This window comes from Protopterus annectens, chromosome 4.part0, assembly GCF_019279795.1.
Source record: "Protopterus annectens isolate FY-2018-M chromosome 4.part0, PAN1.0, whole genome shotgun sequence".
NCBI classification, from domain to species: domain Eukaryota; kingdom Metazoa; phylum Chordata; order Ceratodontiformes; family Protopteridae; genus Protopterus; species Protopterus annectens.
Genome location: NC_056733.1, coordinates 1,348,927,178 through 1,348,945,625, shown reverse-complemented (window position 1 = coordinate 1,348,945,625; position 18,448 = coordinate 1,348,927,178). Strand labels below are relative to the sequence as shown.

Sequence of the window (18,448 nt, the reverse complement as noted above, 5' to 3'; positions counted from 1 at the left end):
AGGCATCCCTTTTATTTTATGTGCGAGTCAGAGAGAGGTATCATTTCCAGGGTTCCTACTGAGCCAGTGTATGTGCTATGCATTGCCTCTTTGCCAAGGACAAGGCATAATGGACACGCCTCCTTCTGCCTACTGGGGCAGGCTCAGGTTGTTCCTCCTCCGAGTCATGCTGTGCCTGTGCAGGCCTTGGCAATGGTGGGGGGCTGTTTGGCCCTGCCCCATGCTGTTCCTGCTGCAGTTGCTTTCGCAGGATCATATTGTGTAGCATGGCACATACCATGACAATTTGGGTACATGTAGTTGGTGAGTACTGCAAGGCTCCACCAGATGTGTCCAGGCACCGGAACCATGACTTGAGCATCCCAAACACATGCCCGATTACATTTCATGTTTGTGTGTGTGCCTCATTATGGAGTTCTTGTTCAGATGTGTGTGCATTTCTGATGGGTGTTATCAGCCATGGCTCCAGTGCGTATCCAGCATCCCCTACTAGGTGACCATCAGGGATGTCCCCATTGGCTAATGTCTGGTACAGCTGCGACAGATGCCAGATATGGGAATCGTGGTAGCTTCCAGGGCAGCCAGCACACACATTCAGTATTATGCCCTGGGCATCACACACGACCTGACAGTTGATGGAGTGGAAGCCCTTGCGGTTGATGTAGGCCCTACCCCGCTCACCAGCTGGTGCTTTGATGTGTATGTGCGTGCAGTCAATTGCACCCACTACCTCAGGGTATTCTGCTATTGGATAGAAGAGATGCATATTGCTGGCCAATACCTCACGGGAATTGGGGAAATATACATGATCACCGACATGTGCTGACATAGCATTCAGGAACTGGTGCAGTACCCTTGATGCTGATGCCTGTGAAATCCCCATCATATCACCAGTTGGTCTCTGGGAGGTACCTGTTGCTAGTATTCTTAGGCCAACACATACCTTGGTTTCCACTGGGATGGGTTCCCCTCTGTTGGTTTTGTGTGTGAGGCGTGGCCTGCACAGCTCAACAATTTGCTGCAGGAGCTCTCTGTCCACTCTATAGCGCTCCACTATCTCCAGCTCATGTAGCCCCTGGTAGGTTACCCTGGGTCTGTACACTCTTCTCCGTCTCCTCACTGTGGGTTGCTCAGCAGCATTTGCAATGGCACCAACCTCAGCATGTTGCACATGTTGCCTTATAACAGCAATGGCAGCCCCTAACATTTTTATGTCTCAGTTTAAGCTTTTTAAGTTTTCACTTCTCTTTGTTGACTGCAGTGTTGCAGTGTTTCTGAGAATAACATGGGGGAATGTTGTTTGCAGTGTTTTAAGTGCTGGGCTGGGCTAGTGTACTGCCTGTGTAATTGGCTGATTCTGATTGATTTCACCTGGCAGCTCTGCTAGTTCTCCTTGGTTAACTTCCTACTACTTCTTTTCCTTCCTTTTCCCTTTCTGTTTCCACAGGGGGCAGCACCACTCAAACAAGCGCAAACACGCGCACATGAGCGGACACGTGTGCACACAGGCTTACACAAGCTTACACAGGCTTAGGCGGGTGCACATTCATGTATACAAGCTTAGACGGCCTTACACAGGCTTACACGGGTGCACACAAACGCACACAGGCTTAGACAGGTTTACACTCGTGCACACAGTGTAAGCAGCTTTGCAAGAAACTTTAGTGATAGCCACGGTGTACACCTTCGGTTTCTGGGTTTCAGTTTAGACAACTGTAGACACACCTCTTTTAGTCCTGAGTAACTCACAGCAAACACATGCCACTCTGCTCCAATAAGCTTACAGCCTTTTTGATACATACCCCCTCATGATGTCACCCATCTTCTACTCTGTTACTCCCCTTATCCTACTCTTACACTCTAGGGACATGGTTCACATAGCAGGAAATACTGGGATTCACTATCCTTATCCTCATTTGCATAGGATTGCCTACTAATGCTTGGTTACATCTCTCAGACTGAGCTTCCCCCCTTAGCAACCACTACTCAGTAGCCATGTTGTCTTCAGCCTGCCATTCACTTGCATGGCAGATGAATATTTTGAATTATAGTCATATTTGTGGCTTTTAAAATTTTGATTTTCTGATTTTTAGAGCGCCGCACGTTTGCACGGCGCTGCGCTATGCTTAAACATCTGAGATCGAGGAAAAAAAAATATTTTTTATTTATTTTGCAACAGATAAAAATGCCAATGGCCGTATATTTGGCCAGTTGCATGCTTCCTCAACTGAATGCAGCCTTTATATGGAGCTGTCATGGCTCCGTTTTGCTGTTTGCAGAACAGTACTCAGTTGCCAACCGAGTACATTTCTACAAATAACACTACTCTTACTCGGACAGGTTAGTGGTTCCTGGATCACAAATTTACCTCATTTGCATAGCTTTCAGCAGCAAATGAGGTAATTTCCATAAGCTAACCCTGTCCGTGCAAGAGTAGTTTTAGGAGCTCTCTTGCACGCCCCTGCCGGCATTTCCTGGATAGCTCGGCAGACATGTTGGCTTGCTGGAGTCTTACTCTACTCTTAGACTCCGTGCAAGCCTTTGTGAATCCGGCCCTATGTCAAATGGCTCAAAATAGGTTTAAGCAAGCCATAATGCCTGACAGGGTGTATGTTAATGTGTAATTAATGTAACAATGGGCCTCTACACCCCTGGAAGGACATTAATTACATGTTAACACACACATTGGAGGGCATTGTTGCACTTAGAAAATTGACTACTACTACCTATATTAAAAAAAGGACTTCAATTACTTTTTTTTATTTCTTTTAATTCATTTTTATAATAGTTTTGACATAAAATAGTCACTTATTTAATTATTTATTTATAGAACTGTATTGTTGCTGTGTATTTCTTTTCCATTAATAACATTTTATTTGAACATTCTAAATTATGAAAACTATAATATTTTAATGAGAACAATTAAATTTATATGTTTAGTAATAGTTTATGAAACTATAATATTTTAATGAGAACAATTAAATTTATATATTTAGTAATGTAATGTTCATTTGTTTTTGCTTTCTGTAACATAAAATGTTATAGGTGCATTGAATATGCATGATGTTGGTTTAAAATAAGTTGTTTCTGCTATGAGATTTTCTGCGTTTTCTTCATTGTTGGTTGTTTTGATGTTTTTTTGTTCCTGTATTGTTATTTTTTCTGTCGATGAGAGTATTTTGCTCCATTGCTTTTTGTTTTCATTTGTTGGTGTCCAGTAGTTTTTAAGGCTTGCTTCTGATTTGTGTCCAGTTATTGGTGTTATTTCTCTTGGGCATAGTCCTGCTTCTGTGAGGATTTGTATAGCAGTCGCTCTTATGCTGTGGTCAGTATATCTTCTAGTAAGATTTGTTAAGTCTCTTATCCGTGGCACCATGTTTCCTAGGTAAATTTTTCCCATAGGTTCTCTAGTATACCAGCATATATGAAGATCAAGATGGTGCTCTGGTATTTTCTGTGGATGTAAAAATAATGCTGATGAGTTTTCTGGTAATTTTGCGATGTATTTCTGATATGATGCTACTGGACATAATGGATTGTCTGTTTTTCATAGATTTGACCTCTGTATCATTGTTTATTACTTTCAGTTGGGTTTCTGTTTTTTTTCTTCAGTCATTGTTAGTGTCAATTATTTTGTTGCTGTGGAATCTGATAGTATTGTGAAGCTTTCTTGTTTCAGGTGTCTTTGTCCTTCTCTCTCTTTTCTTGCCATGTAGAGCTATAACTTGAACCAGACCTTTGTGACAAGACATTGAGATGTGTCTGGCGACAGTGCTTTACAGTGTCTTATTTTTTGTGTCTTGCTTTGAAATTGCAGGATGATGACTTGCATTATCTTGGTTTTCTTTTCTTAGTTTTTTTATCACGGAGTGTAGTATGTTGTTTGCTGTTTTGAATAATGGGTCTGTTAAAATGTTTATTATTTGTCATTATTTGCATCATTTAATGCTCTGTTTAATCCAGCTCTTGATATATAGTGCTGCACTGAATATTGTTTGCCATTGGTTGCTCTTAGAATACTTTTATGAGGTCAACAATTTCTTCTATGCTGTCAGTCTTTAAGTTTATTTCTATGTTTTTGTGTTGAGCCCATTCGTATAATGTAGATAGTGCCCATTTTGTGTTTTTGTGAGTATTTTCTTCTTTACTGTAGTGTTCTGCTTTTCTTAGTTCTTCATCTGATAGTGTTCAGAATCTGTTATTAGATGTAGTTTTAGAAGAATTTGATGAAGTGGGTTGTTGATTGTCTTCATTTTCGTGTTCCTGAGTTGTCAGTATTTGAGGTTGTGGCTTACTTGTTACCTCTGTTTCATTGTCTGGTGCTGTTTCTGATGTTTCTTTGGTGTTTTCTGTCATTTCTTGCATTTTTCTATTTGATTTGGAGATAGTGCTGCTCTTTATATTTTCCGTAGTTGATTCTTTCTGTGCTTCTTTGTAATCTCTATTGTCTGTAGTGCAGGTTCTTCCTTCTTGGTTTTCTTCTGCGTAGGCTGTATATGTTCTTTTATTTCCTTTCTTATTAATATCTTCTAGGAGGTTATTTAAGTTAGTTGAGTCAAATAGCTGAAATGGTATACCAAATGGGTTTGACATTTTCTTATTTTTCTTGTTGCATGTATTTTTTCTGTTAGGCTTTTCTTCTGTTACAGCTCTTGTGTACTGTCCTGCTCTGATTTGTGTTGCTAGGTTACAAGGTCGTGTGATCATGTATTAGGCTTGGCTCTTAAACATTTTATATTTATAAGTCGTTTGTCTTTTCGGTTTTTCCCGGTTAGGGGTCGCCACAGCGGAACTTCGGTCCAGTAATGATTGGCAGTAGATTTTTATGGTGCTGAGTTGCCAGCCCAACGCCCAACCTTCAGCGAAGGCACGCCCATTCACGCATGTCTTTCGGAGGCCACTCAACCGCGGGGAGGACATGCAGACTCCACACAAGAATCGAACAGGAGAACCTCTTGCTGTGAGGCAACAATGCTACCGCTGTACCACCGTGGCTGTCATTTTATATATATATAAGTATATGTACATAAACATTAAAGGTGATTTTTTTTGTGTGGGGTATTAATGTAGTTTCAAAGGTAGTTGTTATATGTTTTGGCCACTAGGTGTCACTGTCTATATTTGTTTACATTGCTTGAATTGGTTTTGGTCTGTTTTAATCTGCGTACTAATGAATGGCAAAGATTATTATGGATGCTTATCTGCTGGCTGGTTATTTAAGGTTAGCTTTTATTATGTTATTGAGGGAGAAAGGTTGTGTTATATGGATAAAGTTTAAATATTTAGTTTAGGGACTTAGAAAGTTGTTTGAATTACCTTTCTTTTAATGAGAGGTGCAATGTCTTTCAGTGTAGTCGTTGATAGTTGATAGTTTCAGTATTTACTCTTGAATGAGTTGATAGGACATGTAAATTGTATTGGAAGCAGCTATTTCTTTTTGTGTTTTTTTTTTTTTTTTTTGATGCACTGTTAAATGTGGGATGGCTTTTGTAGTAATGGCTGTTGTTACTATTTTTACAATATTTATGTGTTTGGTATTCTGCTGGTTTTGGGTTATGAAAGTTGCTTAGGTGTTGGACTGCTTGTTGTAGTTTTATTTTGTATGTTTTATAAAAGTTAATATGATGTTCTAAGTTTCTAGCAGCAAATGTTTAGTTATGCTTGCTTTTAGCGAGTGAAAAAAATGGCAGCCATTTTATTTTTTCATTAAAAGTTTCATGGCAGTTTAATACACTGCTGTGAAGTGTTGCACTTGTTTCTCACTAGGCATTAGTTGTTCATTAATACCCTGCTGGAGAACAATTTGTTCTCCAGTGCGGTATTAATGAGTGAAATTTCCATTTTCTAATATATATTTAACAATAATATTTTAACAGTCATACAGAAAAATCATATTATACTTTCAGACAGAAGTATCAAAAGGTACACTTTTCATCAACCTAATAAATGACATATTCCTTATCAGCCATTATACAATTATATGGAAACACTTACCAAGACCACTTCCAGAGACAGGAACACACACATACACACACACACACGTACTTATGAATGTTTGTGTATGTAGGTAGATATTGCAATATCTTACAGTGCATCTGATGTTAACCAATCTAAGCAGCTGCTTACTCTTTCATTATACACAGTTTTATTTACAAAGGAGTTAAATAAAAATATCAATAAACTCCAACAGAAGAGAGTTCATCAGACAGTGTTCATACTCAACACTTATTGTGTCATTATTTAATAATCAGTCTTTCTGAAAACTGGGCTTCCAAGAGTTCCATTGTATTATAGCACTTATAACAGTGGTTCTTAGCTTCATTCATACTCACTGCTAAGCTCTTCATTATTTACTCAAAGTACTTTTCCAGTTACTGGTCATTTGTAATAGTGTCTTTCTGTCTTCCGCCCAAGCTGTGAAGACCCAAATCAATACACTCTTTAGCTTTAGTGCATTCTCACTCTGTGTGTGTGTGTGTGTGTGTGTGTGTGTGTGTGTGTGTGTGTGTGTGTGTGTGTGTGTGTGTGTGGTGTATAAATGCATGCATATATATATATATATATATATATATATATATATATGGGTCTACCTGACAACGTCGACAAGCCACAACACCGACAACCAGTTTACCGACGCCAGAAGATCGACGATTGAGAAGACCGACGGATGAAAACACCGACGCTGAGAACACCGACATGGGAAAAGGCTGTGTAAGTATGCGGTAGTGACGGACGTTAGGGTGCGAGTAAGGTAAGTGTGCGATATTGACGGTCTTTGGGTTAGGGGCGGGTTAAGTGAGTTAGGGTTAGGGCGCGGGTTAGGTAAGTGTGCGGTAGTGATAGTCTTTGGGTTAGGGGCGGGTTAAGTGAGTTAGGGTTAGGGCGCGGGTTAGGTGAGTGTGCGGTAGTGATAGTCTTTGGGTTAGGGCGGTTAAGTGAGTTAGGGTTAGGGCGGTTAGGTAAGTGTGCGGTAGTGATAGTCTTTGGGTTAGGCGGGTTAAGTGAGTTAGGGTTAGGGCGGGTTAGGTAAGTGTGTGATAGTGACGGACCTTAGGGTTAGGGTTTGGGTTAAGGTTGTAGATAGTTGTGTATGTGAGGTTTAGTGTGGGTTTGTAAGGATTTTGGTGTTGTTGTGTTGTGTGTGTGCTTTTTGGACAGGGGATTTGTTTTGATGTGCTGTCGGTAAAATGGTTGTCGATGTTGTGGCTTTTCGATCTTGTGGACTGTCGGTTATGTGGTGTCGGTAAACTGGTTGTCGGTGTTGTGGCTTGTCGACGTTGTCAGGTAGACCCATATATATATATATATATATATAAAGAGAGAGAGAGAGAGAGTTGGAGAGTGAGCTAGAGAGACAGAACTGAAATGCCACCTTTCCTTCTCTCTCTCTCTCACGCTCTCTCTTTCTGTCTCCCTTTCTGGTTCTGTACTACTTGTTTTTACAAGAAGATGAGCCTGTATCCTCCTCAAGCATGGCATGTGTGAAGAAACCACCTCCTATATGCTTGAAACAGCACAGCTCCAAGTATCACACAGCAGTCTCTAGGAAGCACTATTCTGTAAAATATTCATCTATATGAAACAAAACATGGAAATCTGATGCACATTGACATTTGGAATAGAGTGTTTAAAACAAATGATCCCCAAAATCTTTAAGTCACTTTCCTTCCACAATCTAGGAGAAAAGAATATAATGTTAGTAGCACACTACACACATGAAACCATGTAAATAATCTTATAAATCAGATATAAAACAATTCTTCAGACTAAGTGATGTTTTACTTCCTTCTCAGCTACATCACTGGTCAAAAACTGTGAAAACCAACTTAAAATATAGAATCTACATGAAAAATACAAAAACAACAAAATTTTGAGTAAGAAATAAGTTAATATCACTTGCTGAAATTTTCAAAAAGACAGCACATAAATATAGGAAATATATGCACATTAGTAAGAAAATCTGAGTAAACAATGTATATAGTCATATCATGAAATAGTATAGCAATAACCCACGCCTGGGTGTGGGTAATGCTGGATTTACCCATGGTTGGCGTGGTTTGGTCCCGAGGGCGAAGCCCGAGGGACCAAACAAAGACAACCGTGGGTAAATCCAGCATTACCCACACCCAGAAGTGAGTTATTGTATTATATAATGACATTATTTAAGAAAAGAAATAATTACTTTTCTTAAATAATGGCATTGTATAATGCCTCTTTGCTGCCCTTCCGCAGCTGTCTGGTATTCCGCGGCAGTTCTGATGTACTGAGAATGTCTACGCAGTACATCAGAGCTGTGGGCAAAAGCAATGGAGAACGCAAGATCTCCGTTGCTTTTTACTGTTTCGCTATGTTAAATGGGTTTAACATAGCGAGACAGCTTTAAAATAAGCAACGGAGATCTCCGTTACTTATTTTAAAGCTGTCTCGCCATGTTAAACCCATTTAATATAGCGAGACAGGTTTAAAGCAACGGCGATCGCAAGATCTCCGTTGCTTTTTATACACTGTGTCGCTATGTTAAAGGAGTTTAACATAGCGAGACAGCTTTAAAAAAAGCAACGGAGATCTGCGTTGCTTTTTTAAAACCTGTATCGTTATGTTAAACTATTTTAACATAGCGAGACAGTGTTTTATACTAACAGAAAAAGTCCGGGCGACCGGACCTTTTTCCGTTAGTATATTGAGGGATTTACAACGGGCACGCTGGTTGGGCTGGCCAATCAGCGTGCACGTTTTAGAGGAGGAATTGTATAATAACTTATTTATCTACCTTATTGTTTGATGAAAACCAATCACATACCTCACAAAAGCATGAAAATAAACTACATAGACTAACAACTCGTCACCTAGCCATATAAGAGACATACAGTAGGTGTCAATGGCCATATGAACTCTCCACAACATCTGCAATAAATAAAAAGATTAAGAATAGATAAGCAAAATAAATATCCTGAAGTAACACATGTATAAATCAGTGCATTTGTAAAAGCAGTAATAATATTTTTTTTCTTGAAATTCACAAACACCAACAACAAACTGTAAAATCCACAATAAAAAGAAGCAGGACCCAGAAATGGCAACTAGCCCAACCACGATTAGTGCTTTTGTCCATGATAAACAGACTTCATCAGAGGAAATATACTTGAATGTTTTCTTTCTTATTTTCCTTGTCAAATCAGAGTTTCTGAAAAACAGAGCAGGACATTCAATGGAAAAGAAATAGGGACAGTAGGCAAAATTTAAAAAACAAATGTAATTCAAGTCAACAATAACACTAAATCAATGTAAAATGAAGTTGCAAAACTAAACATAATGTTCAGGTTTATTACAGATAAGTTACAACATTTAATTTTTCATTTCATTAAACAATAAACAATGTATCAATATTTAAAGATATAAAAAATCAACGTATTTACTATTTATGTGTATAACTTTATTAAAACTTATGATTTATCTCTGATTATAATTCTAGCAAAATGTACATTATTGCTACAAAAAAGATTGTACACATATTTCATACCTATAAAAGTATTGCATTAAAGTTGGACAAGAATGACCAAAATACCAAACTAAAAAGAAATAAAGACTGAAAAAGTGACAGAAATGATTAAACTGTACTTTGAACATGAATTGTATGGCAATAAATAAAAAAACCTTAACTCAGAAAATGTATATTCTGTTTATGCAAGTGGCAAGCCTCCTTCTTACATTCAGGCCCCTCCTATTTTATAATCTTTCTCCAAGAATATATGCCCTTGGGGGTAATGGAACCTTTTTGTTGTTTTAGAAAGAGGATTATCATGTTCCCTGAAGGCATGCAGCTCTGTAGTCCAAATGTAAAAGTCATGATGATGGGAGATCAAATCCTTTGACACTTGGCTGCACAGGAACTTTCTCCAACAAAAACATGCAACAGTTTTCATGGGTTTAATTTTATAAAGTTGAATATCCAAGCAAAAAGCATTGTTGCCAAATATATATTGTATTTATTTCTTTAGATTTTAAAACTACATATTGTGAACTTGTTCATGCTACTGCTGCCACCTACTGGCTACTTTCTTGTTCTATAAGGCACTTAATTGAGTTGCTGGCATTTAATTTTTTAATAATACGCTTCATCTCTTCTTCTAAAGGTTTGCTTTGCTGCATGTATTAGTCTGCTTTTTCTGAGTTTGGTTTTAGTTAAAATAGCCAATTTCTTATAAAAGTTTTTATTTTTTTATCATAACATATAAAACTGTGGGTAGTATGGACTCTGGCCCCATAACATATGGTACATTACTCAAACTTTGTCTCACAATGCAGTGTTTTATAAATTCATTATATCATTTACCATGTCGATGTTAGGTGAAATTTTAACTTTAGTATATTTTTATTTTGTGCAGAAAAACCTTCCCATGCTCATGGCAAAAAAAGAGTAATTTGTGTGGCTAGATGGTAGAAAGGTGCCTCGGTTTTATTAAAGACTGATGATGGGCAAATATGTGCTTTATAAACATACTGTACTTTAGCACAATATGTAATATGCTATCTCTGAGCAATTCAGCAGTGTACTCTGACTCAGGAAAAAAGTATTTATGTTTTATAAGCTAATGCTAGCAAATGAATGCACCTGCTAGTTTGGTTTTAAAGTCCTTATTTGACAATGCTGTTAATTAAAATTTGCAACATTAACATTATCATCACAGCAGTAAGAATTAAATAGCCATATTAATAAATAATTAAAATAAAACACTTCCAATGGAGAGGGAACATGGTGATAATATTTTTTATGTGTGGTAAGTTTTTCTGCAGCTTAATATGCACAGAATTACTTTCAGTGCAGAGAAATTCCCTTTGGTCTGTCATGAAAGGTCATTTGTTCTAAGGAAAATGAGCAGCAATGACTTACACCTGTTTTATCTCTTGTTTCAGCTTCCCGTATGCACTACATGGCTGACAGTGGTACGTATAAATTTAACCTTTTTTATGCCTGTTTGAACTCTTTGTCAAAGGAATTGTTAGAAATACATGAGTAGAATTTCAGCAGGCAGAGATAAGATGTATTGTATGGAATGCTTGAGTATCCTAGTATCCTTATACCTGAGCTTCTATAGTTATTTACATGTGTTTCAGTTAAATCTGTGGGGCATGGGACTTTTATACTCTATGGTTCACAACATAATTTTCAAGGTTTGTTTTTCAGAATGATTTTATGGTGGATTCTTTTGAAATGTAAATTGCACTCACGTAAAAGACAGTAATACAGTTGATATAATGTGCTTCTTATATGAAACCATTTGTTTCAGAAATCCCAGCTGAGGAATCCTGGTTGAAGGAGAAAATCTAATTTCAAGTGGAATGTTGTGAATAATGAGGTAGCTTATGAGAAGTGCGCTATCTTGAAAAATAGACACATTTCATTGGAAATATGTAATGTCTGAGGAGATTGGTGAACGCAGAGTCACATAGTTGTCAATGTTACATCTCTGTTTTCTAAAACTTTGGAAGACTCTAGATACCTTACTCATATACAGATTTATTTTAAACTATATATGTGCAGTGCACTATGTGCAATGATAATGAAATCTAGGTGGGCAGCAGAGCTGGATCCAGCACTGAGTGACCTACACAGTTACCTAAGGCCCACTGTCGGGGGCAACTGCTGGCTGGCTGACTGCCACAACATTGAATTTAAGAGACGCACTCTGTCTGTGCATGCATTTTCTTCTTTAAGGACACTATTTGCATCTGTGTGTGCATCTTTAGTACATCAAACATGCAACAACACAGATTTAAACCTTGAAACATTCCAGGCTTTGCATGGGCTTTAAACATGGACAACTGCTTGCTGCAAGAGAGATGAGAAAGTGTGAGCTGTTCCTTTGGTGTGTGTGTGTGTGTGTGTGTGTGTGTGTGTGTCTGTGTGTCTGTGTGTCTGTGTCTGTGTCTGTGTGTGTCTGTGTGTGTCTGTGTGTGTCTGTGTCTGTGTGTGTGTGTGTGTGTGTGTGTGTGTGTGTGTGTGTGTGTGTGTGTGTGTGTGTGTGTGTGTGTGTGTGTGTGTCTGTGTGTCTGTGTCTGTGTGTGTGTGTGTGTGTGTCTGTGTGTGTGCCTGTCTGTCTGTGTGTGTGTGATGCCCTAGCTAGGAATGAGGTGTTTAGTTAGTTAACTTGCTCAGGCTCAACCCTGTACCTTGGTTACAGGAGACAAGAGCCTGAATCCTCTACAGCAACAACCAGGCTGTTTACTTAGTCATCCGGGGTGCATCTTCAAGGAATGTGAGTTTAGGGAAGAGAAGTTTACTGTCGCTCATATTAAATATATTTTCAACGTGCAATTGTTTTGTTTATCAAATGGGTGGCAGTGTTTGTACTGAGAACTTTCATGGCACTGCTAGTAGAGCAACAAATAGCATACTTGCATTTGGTGTAGAAGGCTGTGGGTTCTGTTCTCACATGATGTAGATAAAATACTGTGACTGAAATGCACTTTTTTGGATGATAGTAACTATGAACTTGTTGTTGGTTTGCCAGCCATTCCGTACTGAAATGTTACCAGCTTACCATTTTTTTAATGTAACATAGGTAATTTATTCTTCAAGGGCAGCAGGTATTGAATTTGTAGATGAAACACTGAAATATAAATATTTTTCCCAGCAGCAACTTCTTTATTAGTTACAGATCTCTTTAATGTGAAATTATTCAGATGACTTTTACTTCTGCAGAGATTATACATATTGACTGATACTGGTGAATTGTAATGGCAGAAGTTTGAGTCACCTTTTATGGTTGAAAAGTTCTGAAATGGTTAGTTTTGTCATTATTGGTTCATACGCTTTGTTTCATTGCTTTCTGGAAAAATGTTCAAAGCTACAAATTTAAACACACTCACATAATGCAGTCAGACAACTGGAAGACTAAGAGTTTATTACACAGCTGGTGGTTTCTTTAACAAATTACTGAACTTCAACCTGGAAAATGCTTCCCCTATGACCTTCCAATTAAAGCTATATAAAGTTAGGGGGCAACTCCCCTTGCACTTGTCAATATGAAGGGCTTTACACCCCAAAAACTGCCTCACTTATATATACTGACTCCATGTTTGTTGGATAAAATAGAAAATATGTGCAGTTGCAAATTTAAAATAAAAAGAATTAGAACTACATTTAGTCCTGTTTTCATTTAGGAATGAATGGTAATTGGCTTGAGCTGCTTACTGTGTGGTTACATAAGATGAGAAAAAAGATCTAAGCATTCTTATTAATCATGTATTCAGTAGGAACATGCTTATAACAGATAAAATAAAAATCCCAGTAAAAACTCAGAAGTTATCATGATGATCTTAGACTGACTCATAGGTAGCTAACGACAGTTTTGTGCACCTCCAAATTCTATTAACAAAGCTTTAAATCTAGAAAATAATTCACTGAAATGTTAGAGATATATAAATTATACTTATAGATTAGCTCTTTCATTTCTGACCACTTTCAAGAGTTCTGTCCCCAAACTGCAGGTTGTTTGGAGTTATTTTTGTTCCCTATATATACATGGTTATATCTCTATGCTCTTATAAAATATACTGTTGAAATGTTCACAGAATGCTACTGATGTAGTTGCATGCAAAACAAGACTAGCATGTGCTCCTAGTCATATAGAAGTAAGAGAAAGTGTATATTAAAGTTTAATGAGAAAATAATAATTTTAAAATGTCATTTATGTCACATTTTAGTTTTTTGCCTGTATATTATGGATGAGCATCATTTTATGTCACATTTAACCCTTTGTTTGAGGGTTATGGATACATTTTATTTTATGGTGTGCTTAACACTTTGTCTGAGGGTAAGTGTCATTTTTATGCCACATTTAACTCTTTCTTGTCTTTGAGTTATGAATGATTGTGCTTTTGCAGTTGTACAAGTTTCAAATTTCTTTAGACCAAGTGCTTGTTTTAAAACTGGCATGAAGCACGTCAATATATCAGTAAGGTAATTGTTTAGCTGTACACTACTGTACTAAATAAATAATTATCCCACAATTTCCCATCAATGGAAATGTTAACCCAGATGTCAGAAGTCATGCTGTTTATTAGCATGATTTTTCACATCTACTACATGAATATAGTAACAGAACATGGGTATCCAACCCATGTCCAGTTACTATACAGTATAAGCACTTGTGATTGGTGGACCTTAAAAACTGATCACATTGCCTAACTGCAATTGCTAGTCATATGACTAGAGACTACCAAGAAGTGCAGACGTGAGGCTCTTCAGGCACAATTTTTGCTAGGAGGTATATCTTTCCTTGTACTTTTTTGGAAATTATCCAATAATGATGTCTTACCTGATCAAGGCTAGCATCTCTCTGAATTGTAAATAGCACATAGAGTAAGAAGGGCATATTTAGGACAAGCCGTAAGGCTCTTGTTAGTCCCTTTAATGAATCCCTGGGACAGCTATAGCCTTTGAAAGATGAACTTCATCAACTTTACTTGCATAGTATGACATTTTGCATAATACTTGTTTCATTTTGTGAACAGTAATGAACTTTTTGCTAGGTACACTAAGTATAATAATGGCTAAAAATAGTCCTTTGATGAGTTGGCAATTCGTCAGAAATAAAATATTTCTGTATCTTACCAGAAAAAAAAATATTCTCAGTTGTAATATGATATAGCTATAATCTTTCAAGTGGCTAGAGCTCTGGAGTTAAATTCAAAGGTGTGCTACAATAGAATCTCTGAGGCAAGAATTGCAGCCTTAGGTGCATTTTCTAGATGAATATGATGAGTATCCTGTTGTTACAAGAAAGCTTCATAATGTAAGGGAAACTGATATAAATGTTGAAAGACAGGCTTCTGTGGCTTTTTTCATATGCCTTTACTGATGAATATGGCATTTTACATGATAATCTGTTTTTATTTTGGCTAGTGCAGTACTTTTTTTTTATAATACTGACTACAATAATTACCAAAATATCACTTTACTGATTGTCAGTGCATAAGAAGTAGAAATAATATTTATTTCTCCTGCATAGAGAAGATATTTGTAACTTTACTCATGAGACCAACCCCAAACACACAGACATAATTTAGATGCATGTGTCCAGTTTTCTGAGGAATAAGTATTGCTTTTAGTTCTGATATCATGAGACTATACTAATCAGGATGTATACTGAATTTGTCTCCCTGAACAAAATTGTCGTATATTTTTATTTGTTGTGAAACAAATAAAAAGAACAGCTAGATTGTAGGCCCACTGGTGGTATGCAGCAATGCAGGTTCACATGTCTAACACCATTTTAAATTTTCTAGCAGTTTTCTTAGGAATATTATGTCATAAGTTTCAGCTACAGAACGCACTTACTTGGTGATTTCCAATATAAAGCATACATAATTTACATTTATGTGATGTCCATTAATGCATGTGAGTATTTATATGTGTGTTAAGAATGGTGCAGATATAAATCCAGTTTGCTGAAAACCTTCCTACTCAAGAGAAATATATAAAATCTGTACTGTACTGACAATTTAATATTAAGTAAGGTAATAGAATTCATAAATGTGCTAAACTGAAAATTGAGTAATATTGCCAAAAGTACTTCAGGGGTCCTTTATGTAGTTATGTGGTTGTCACAGAATATGTATTAGGATACAATTGGTGGTTCACATTGCTAAGTTTGGAGAGTAAATTTAGAGAAATATGAAATGACTATCAGATTGTCATTCAGTTTAAGCTGGGTTAGATCAACAATTGTATTTAAGGATCCTGGACTTTGAAAATAAATTATACCTTATGTTGTACAAGTGTCAAATGCCATTTATTTGTATTTAAATAATTTAATAATTTATTTTGCATATTTTTGTAAATGTTATAAAGATGATTCAGATGAGATAGCACCTGAAAGAATAAACACCTAAATGACAACATAAAGATTAACATTATGCTGAAAGGCAGAGTGGCTAAGTATAAAACAGAAGTTAAACATTTTTTTACATTTTCTGAGTAGATATACAGATGATTTTGGCTTTTGAATAAAGGATAAACATAATATGTAAACTGTTATTCTGATGCAGTAAATGTAACTTTATTTCTAAAACAAAAGAAAATGAATGGAAGAAGGCCTTTTTCAGGTATGAAGAAGAAAGAAAGAAGGATGTAAGGGAGACAGGGAAACTAACCTTTTCAAGTGAAATACCAGGAATCTAAGGAACAAGCAAAGAAAAAAATAAATATTTTGCATCAGTATTTAGCACAGAAGCAGATGGGAAAGAATTAGTAGACAAAACTCAGGACTGGAGTACTGGAAAACTGGTTAAACAGCAGAAGAGGAGATGTAAAGGGTAGAGATATATCTGAAAGAGAACATGCCACAGAGACCTAATGAGATCTGACGTAGGTCATAAAAGCATCTGCTGGAATTTGATGAGAACTCTGATGGTGTACTGATGGTTCTTTAAAACATGCAGTCAGTAACATATGTCCCTTTTCCAAATAGTCAGTTCTTGATAACTTGATGAAGGTAAGTCTGTTTTGGAGCTTGTAGTCACAGGGGACTGAAGCCAAGTAGTGGTGTTAACTGTATACTATGTCAGAGCAAGGAGCAGCCCAAAAAAACTACATGCTAGTGAGATCAACATATGTAGTGTAGTTGGCAAACATTGGATCCAATACTGACATCAAGAACAGCAAGATTCTGGGACTTTCAAGATGGGTGCACACTGATCAACAGCTTAATTTCAACTAACCCAGTGTGAAAACAGAAACTGAGAAACAACAGCTAGTGATACTGTCAGCTTGAGTAAAATTAAGTTACTGGTCATTAAGTGTACTGCCTGGATGCCAGCAAAGAAGGAGCTAAGATAAGCTGAAAGAAAAGGTAAAAAGGTGAAGAGATAACACTGACTGGGAAGAATCCTACAGCTGTTCAGCAAAAAGGTAGTCCAAGTTCCAACTCTTGTACAAAACAGGACTTCCAGTAGTCTAGAGGAAAAAAATCAAGTGTCCTCAGAGCTGATTAAAATAAACAAAACACTGAAGGATTATATCAACTCAAACAACAAAAGGCTGAAAAAAAAACTGAAGAAGCTTCAAACAGATATTCAGATGATCTGATAAAACTGCAAAAAAAAAAAAAAACAGAAGTCAGAATGAAGAAAAGGACAGGTGAGTATGTGACTTCTTAAGATAAGTGTTTCAAAAAATGGTAGAGGACAGTGCATGAAGGGAAAATCAGATTTTCTGTTGTACGACAGAAAGTATAAGGAACAGACTGTATTAATTTTATGAAAGCATAAATAATCAACTGTTCTGGTATTCCACAGCAGGAACTGTTATTTGAAAGGGCACACCATGTGTAGGCCCAAATCTGGCCAAGAGAAAGCAGCCAAGAACTTTATTAGTAAAGATACAAACCTACCAGCAGAAAGAGTTGATTCTGACAAAACTGTGGCAAAAAGGTAAGGTATTAAAAGTGGGGATGGTAGAGTGTTTGTGAAAAATGATTATTCACTGACTACAAAGCAGAAGAGAAAAATATTTATTCCAGTAATCAGGGATTATTGAGAGGCAGGTGTGAGATTAAAGCTGCTATATTCAGCTGTCTTCAGAATATTTTCCTGGAGGATCGAAGTAATGTTTTGACAGTAAACAGGCTAAGGAGGAAATATAAAATTTGTCCAGCAAAAATCGAGCCATAAAGCAGAAGGGGAATCTACTTCCCATTCTTCTGATAATAAAGCATATGGAGAGACTTTGCTAGTGAAACCTTTCCGCTGTTCCAAAGGAATATGCTTGAGATATAGAGAAATCACAGGAGTTGACCAGAATAATTAGGAGTGCCTTAAAATTGAACCAGAATCTGGAACTGGGAGGTATAGATGAACAGGAAGAAGACTAGCAACACAGAAATGCATGGATAAATGTGAGAATGCAAAGCATCGATCACATTTGTGAAATATGGTTGTATAAGAATAAGAGAAAAGAGTGGACGTTTGTTGACTTTGTTAAACTTGTGGGGAACTGATAAGCCTTTGCCTCCCTTGATGTCATTAATGTTTGAAAGGACTCTGAGAGGAGGGGGAGAAGAAAGAAAGGAGAAAGGTAACTGTAACTAAAACAATTTTTGTTCCTAACAAAACTTCTATAACAAAAGAGGATAGATTTCTAAAGAAATATATGAACATAATTCGTATGAAAGACATGAATTCAGTAGTAGGAACCTGGAGAGAATTTATACATAATTCACCAAGTTTCAACAACTAGGTTTAGACTAGACAGAAATTATATTTTACAAGAACATGTATATTTAATTGAGAATTTTGACACATTTTCAATAACTATTTCAGATTATGCTCCAATAATTAGTAAGATAAAAATGCAGGGTAATGAAGTAAAGATGAGACACTGGTGCTTCCCCACCTATCTGTTCAAAAGATAGGAATTTAAGGAATTGGTGGTAGAAATTATCCA

General features: G+C 36.9%; 1 protein-coding gene across 8 annotated transcripts in view; it reads left to right on the top strand.

Moving 5' to 3' along the window:
* The window catches only part of ABLIM3 (actin binding LIM protein family member 3), a 3,936,655-nt gene that overhangs the window by 3,601,399 nt on the left and 316,808 nt on the right, over positions 1–18,448 (top strand). For all 8 annotated transcript variants that reach the window (XM_044069211.1, XM_044069207.1, XM_044069212.1 and 5 more), the window contains one exon: positions 10,915–10,944. In XM_044069211.1, the coding sequence (XP_043925146.1) occupies positions 10,915–10,944 (30 nt within the window). The remainder of the gene's footprint in view (positions 1–10,914; positions 10,945–18,448) is intronic.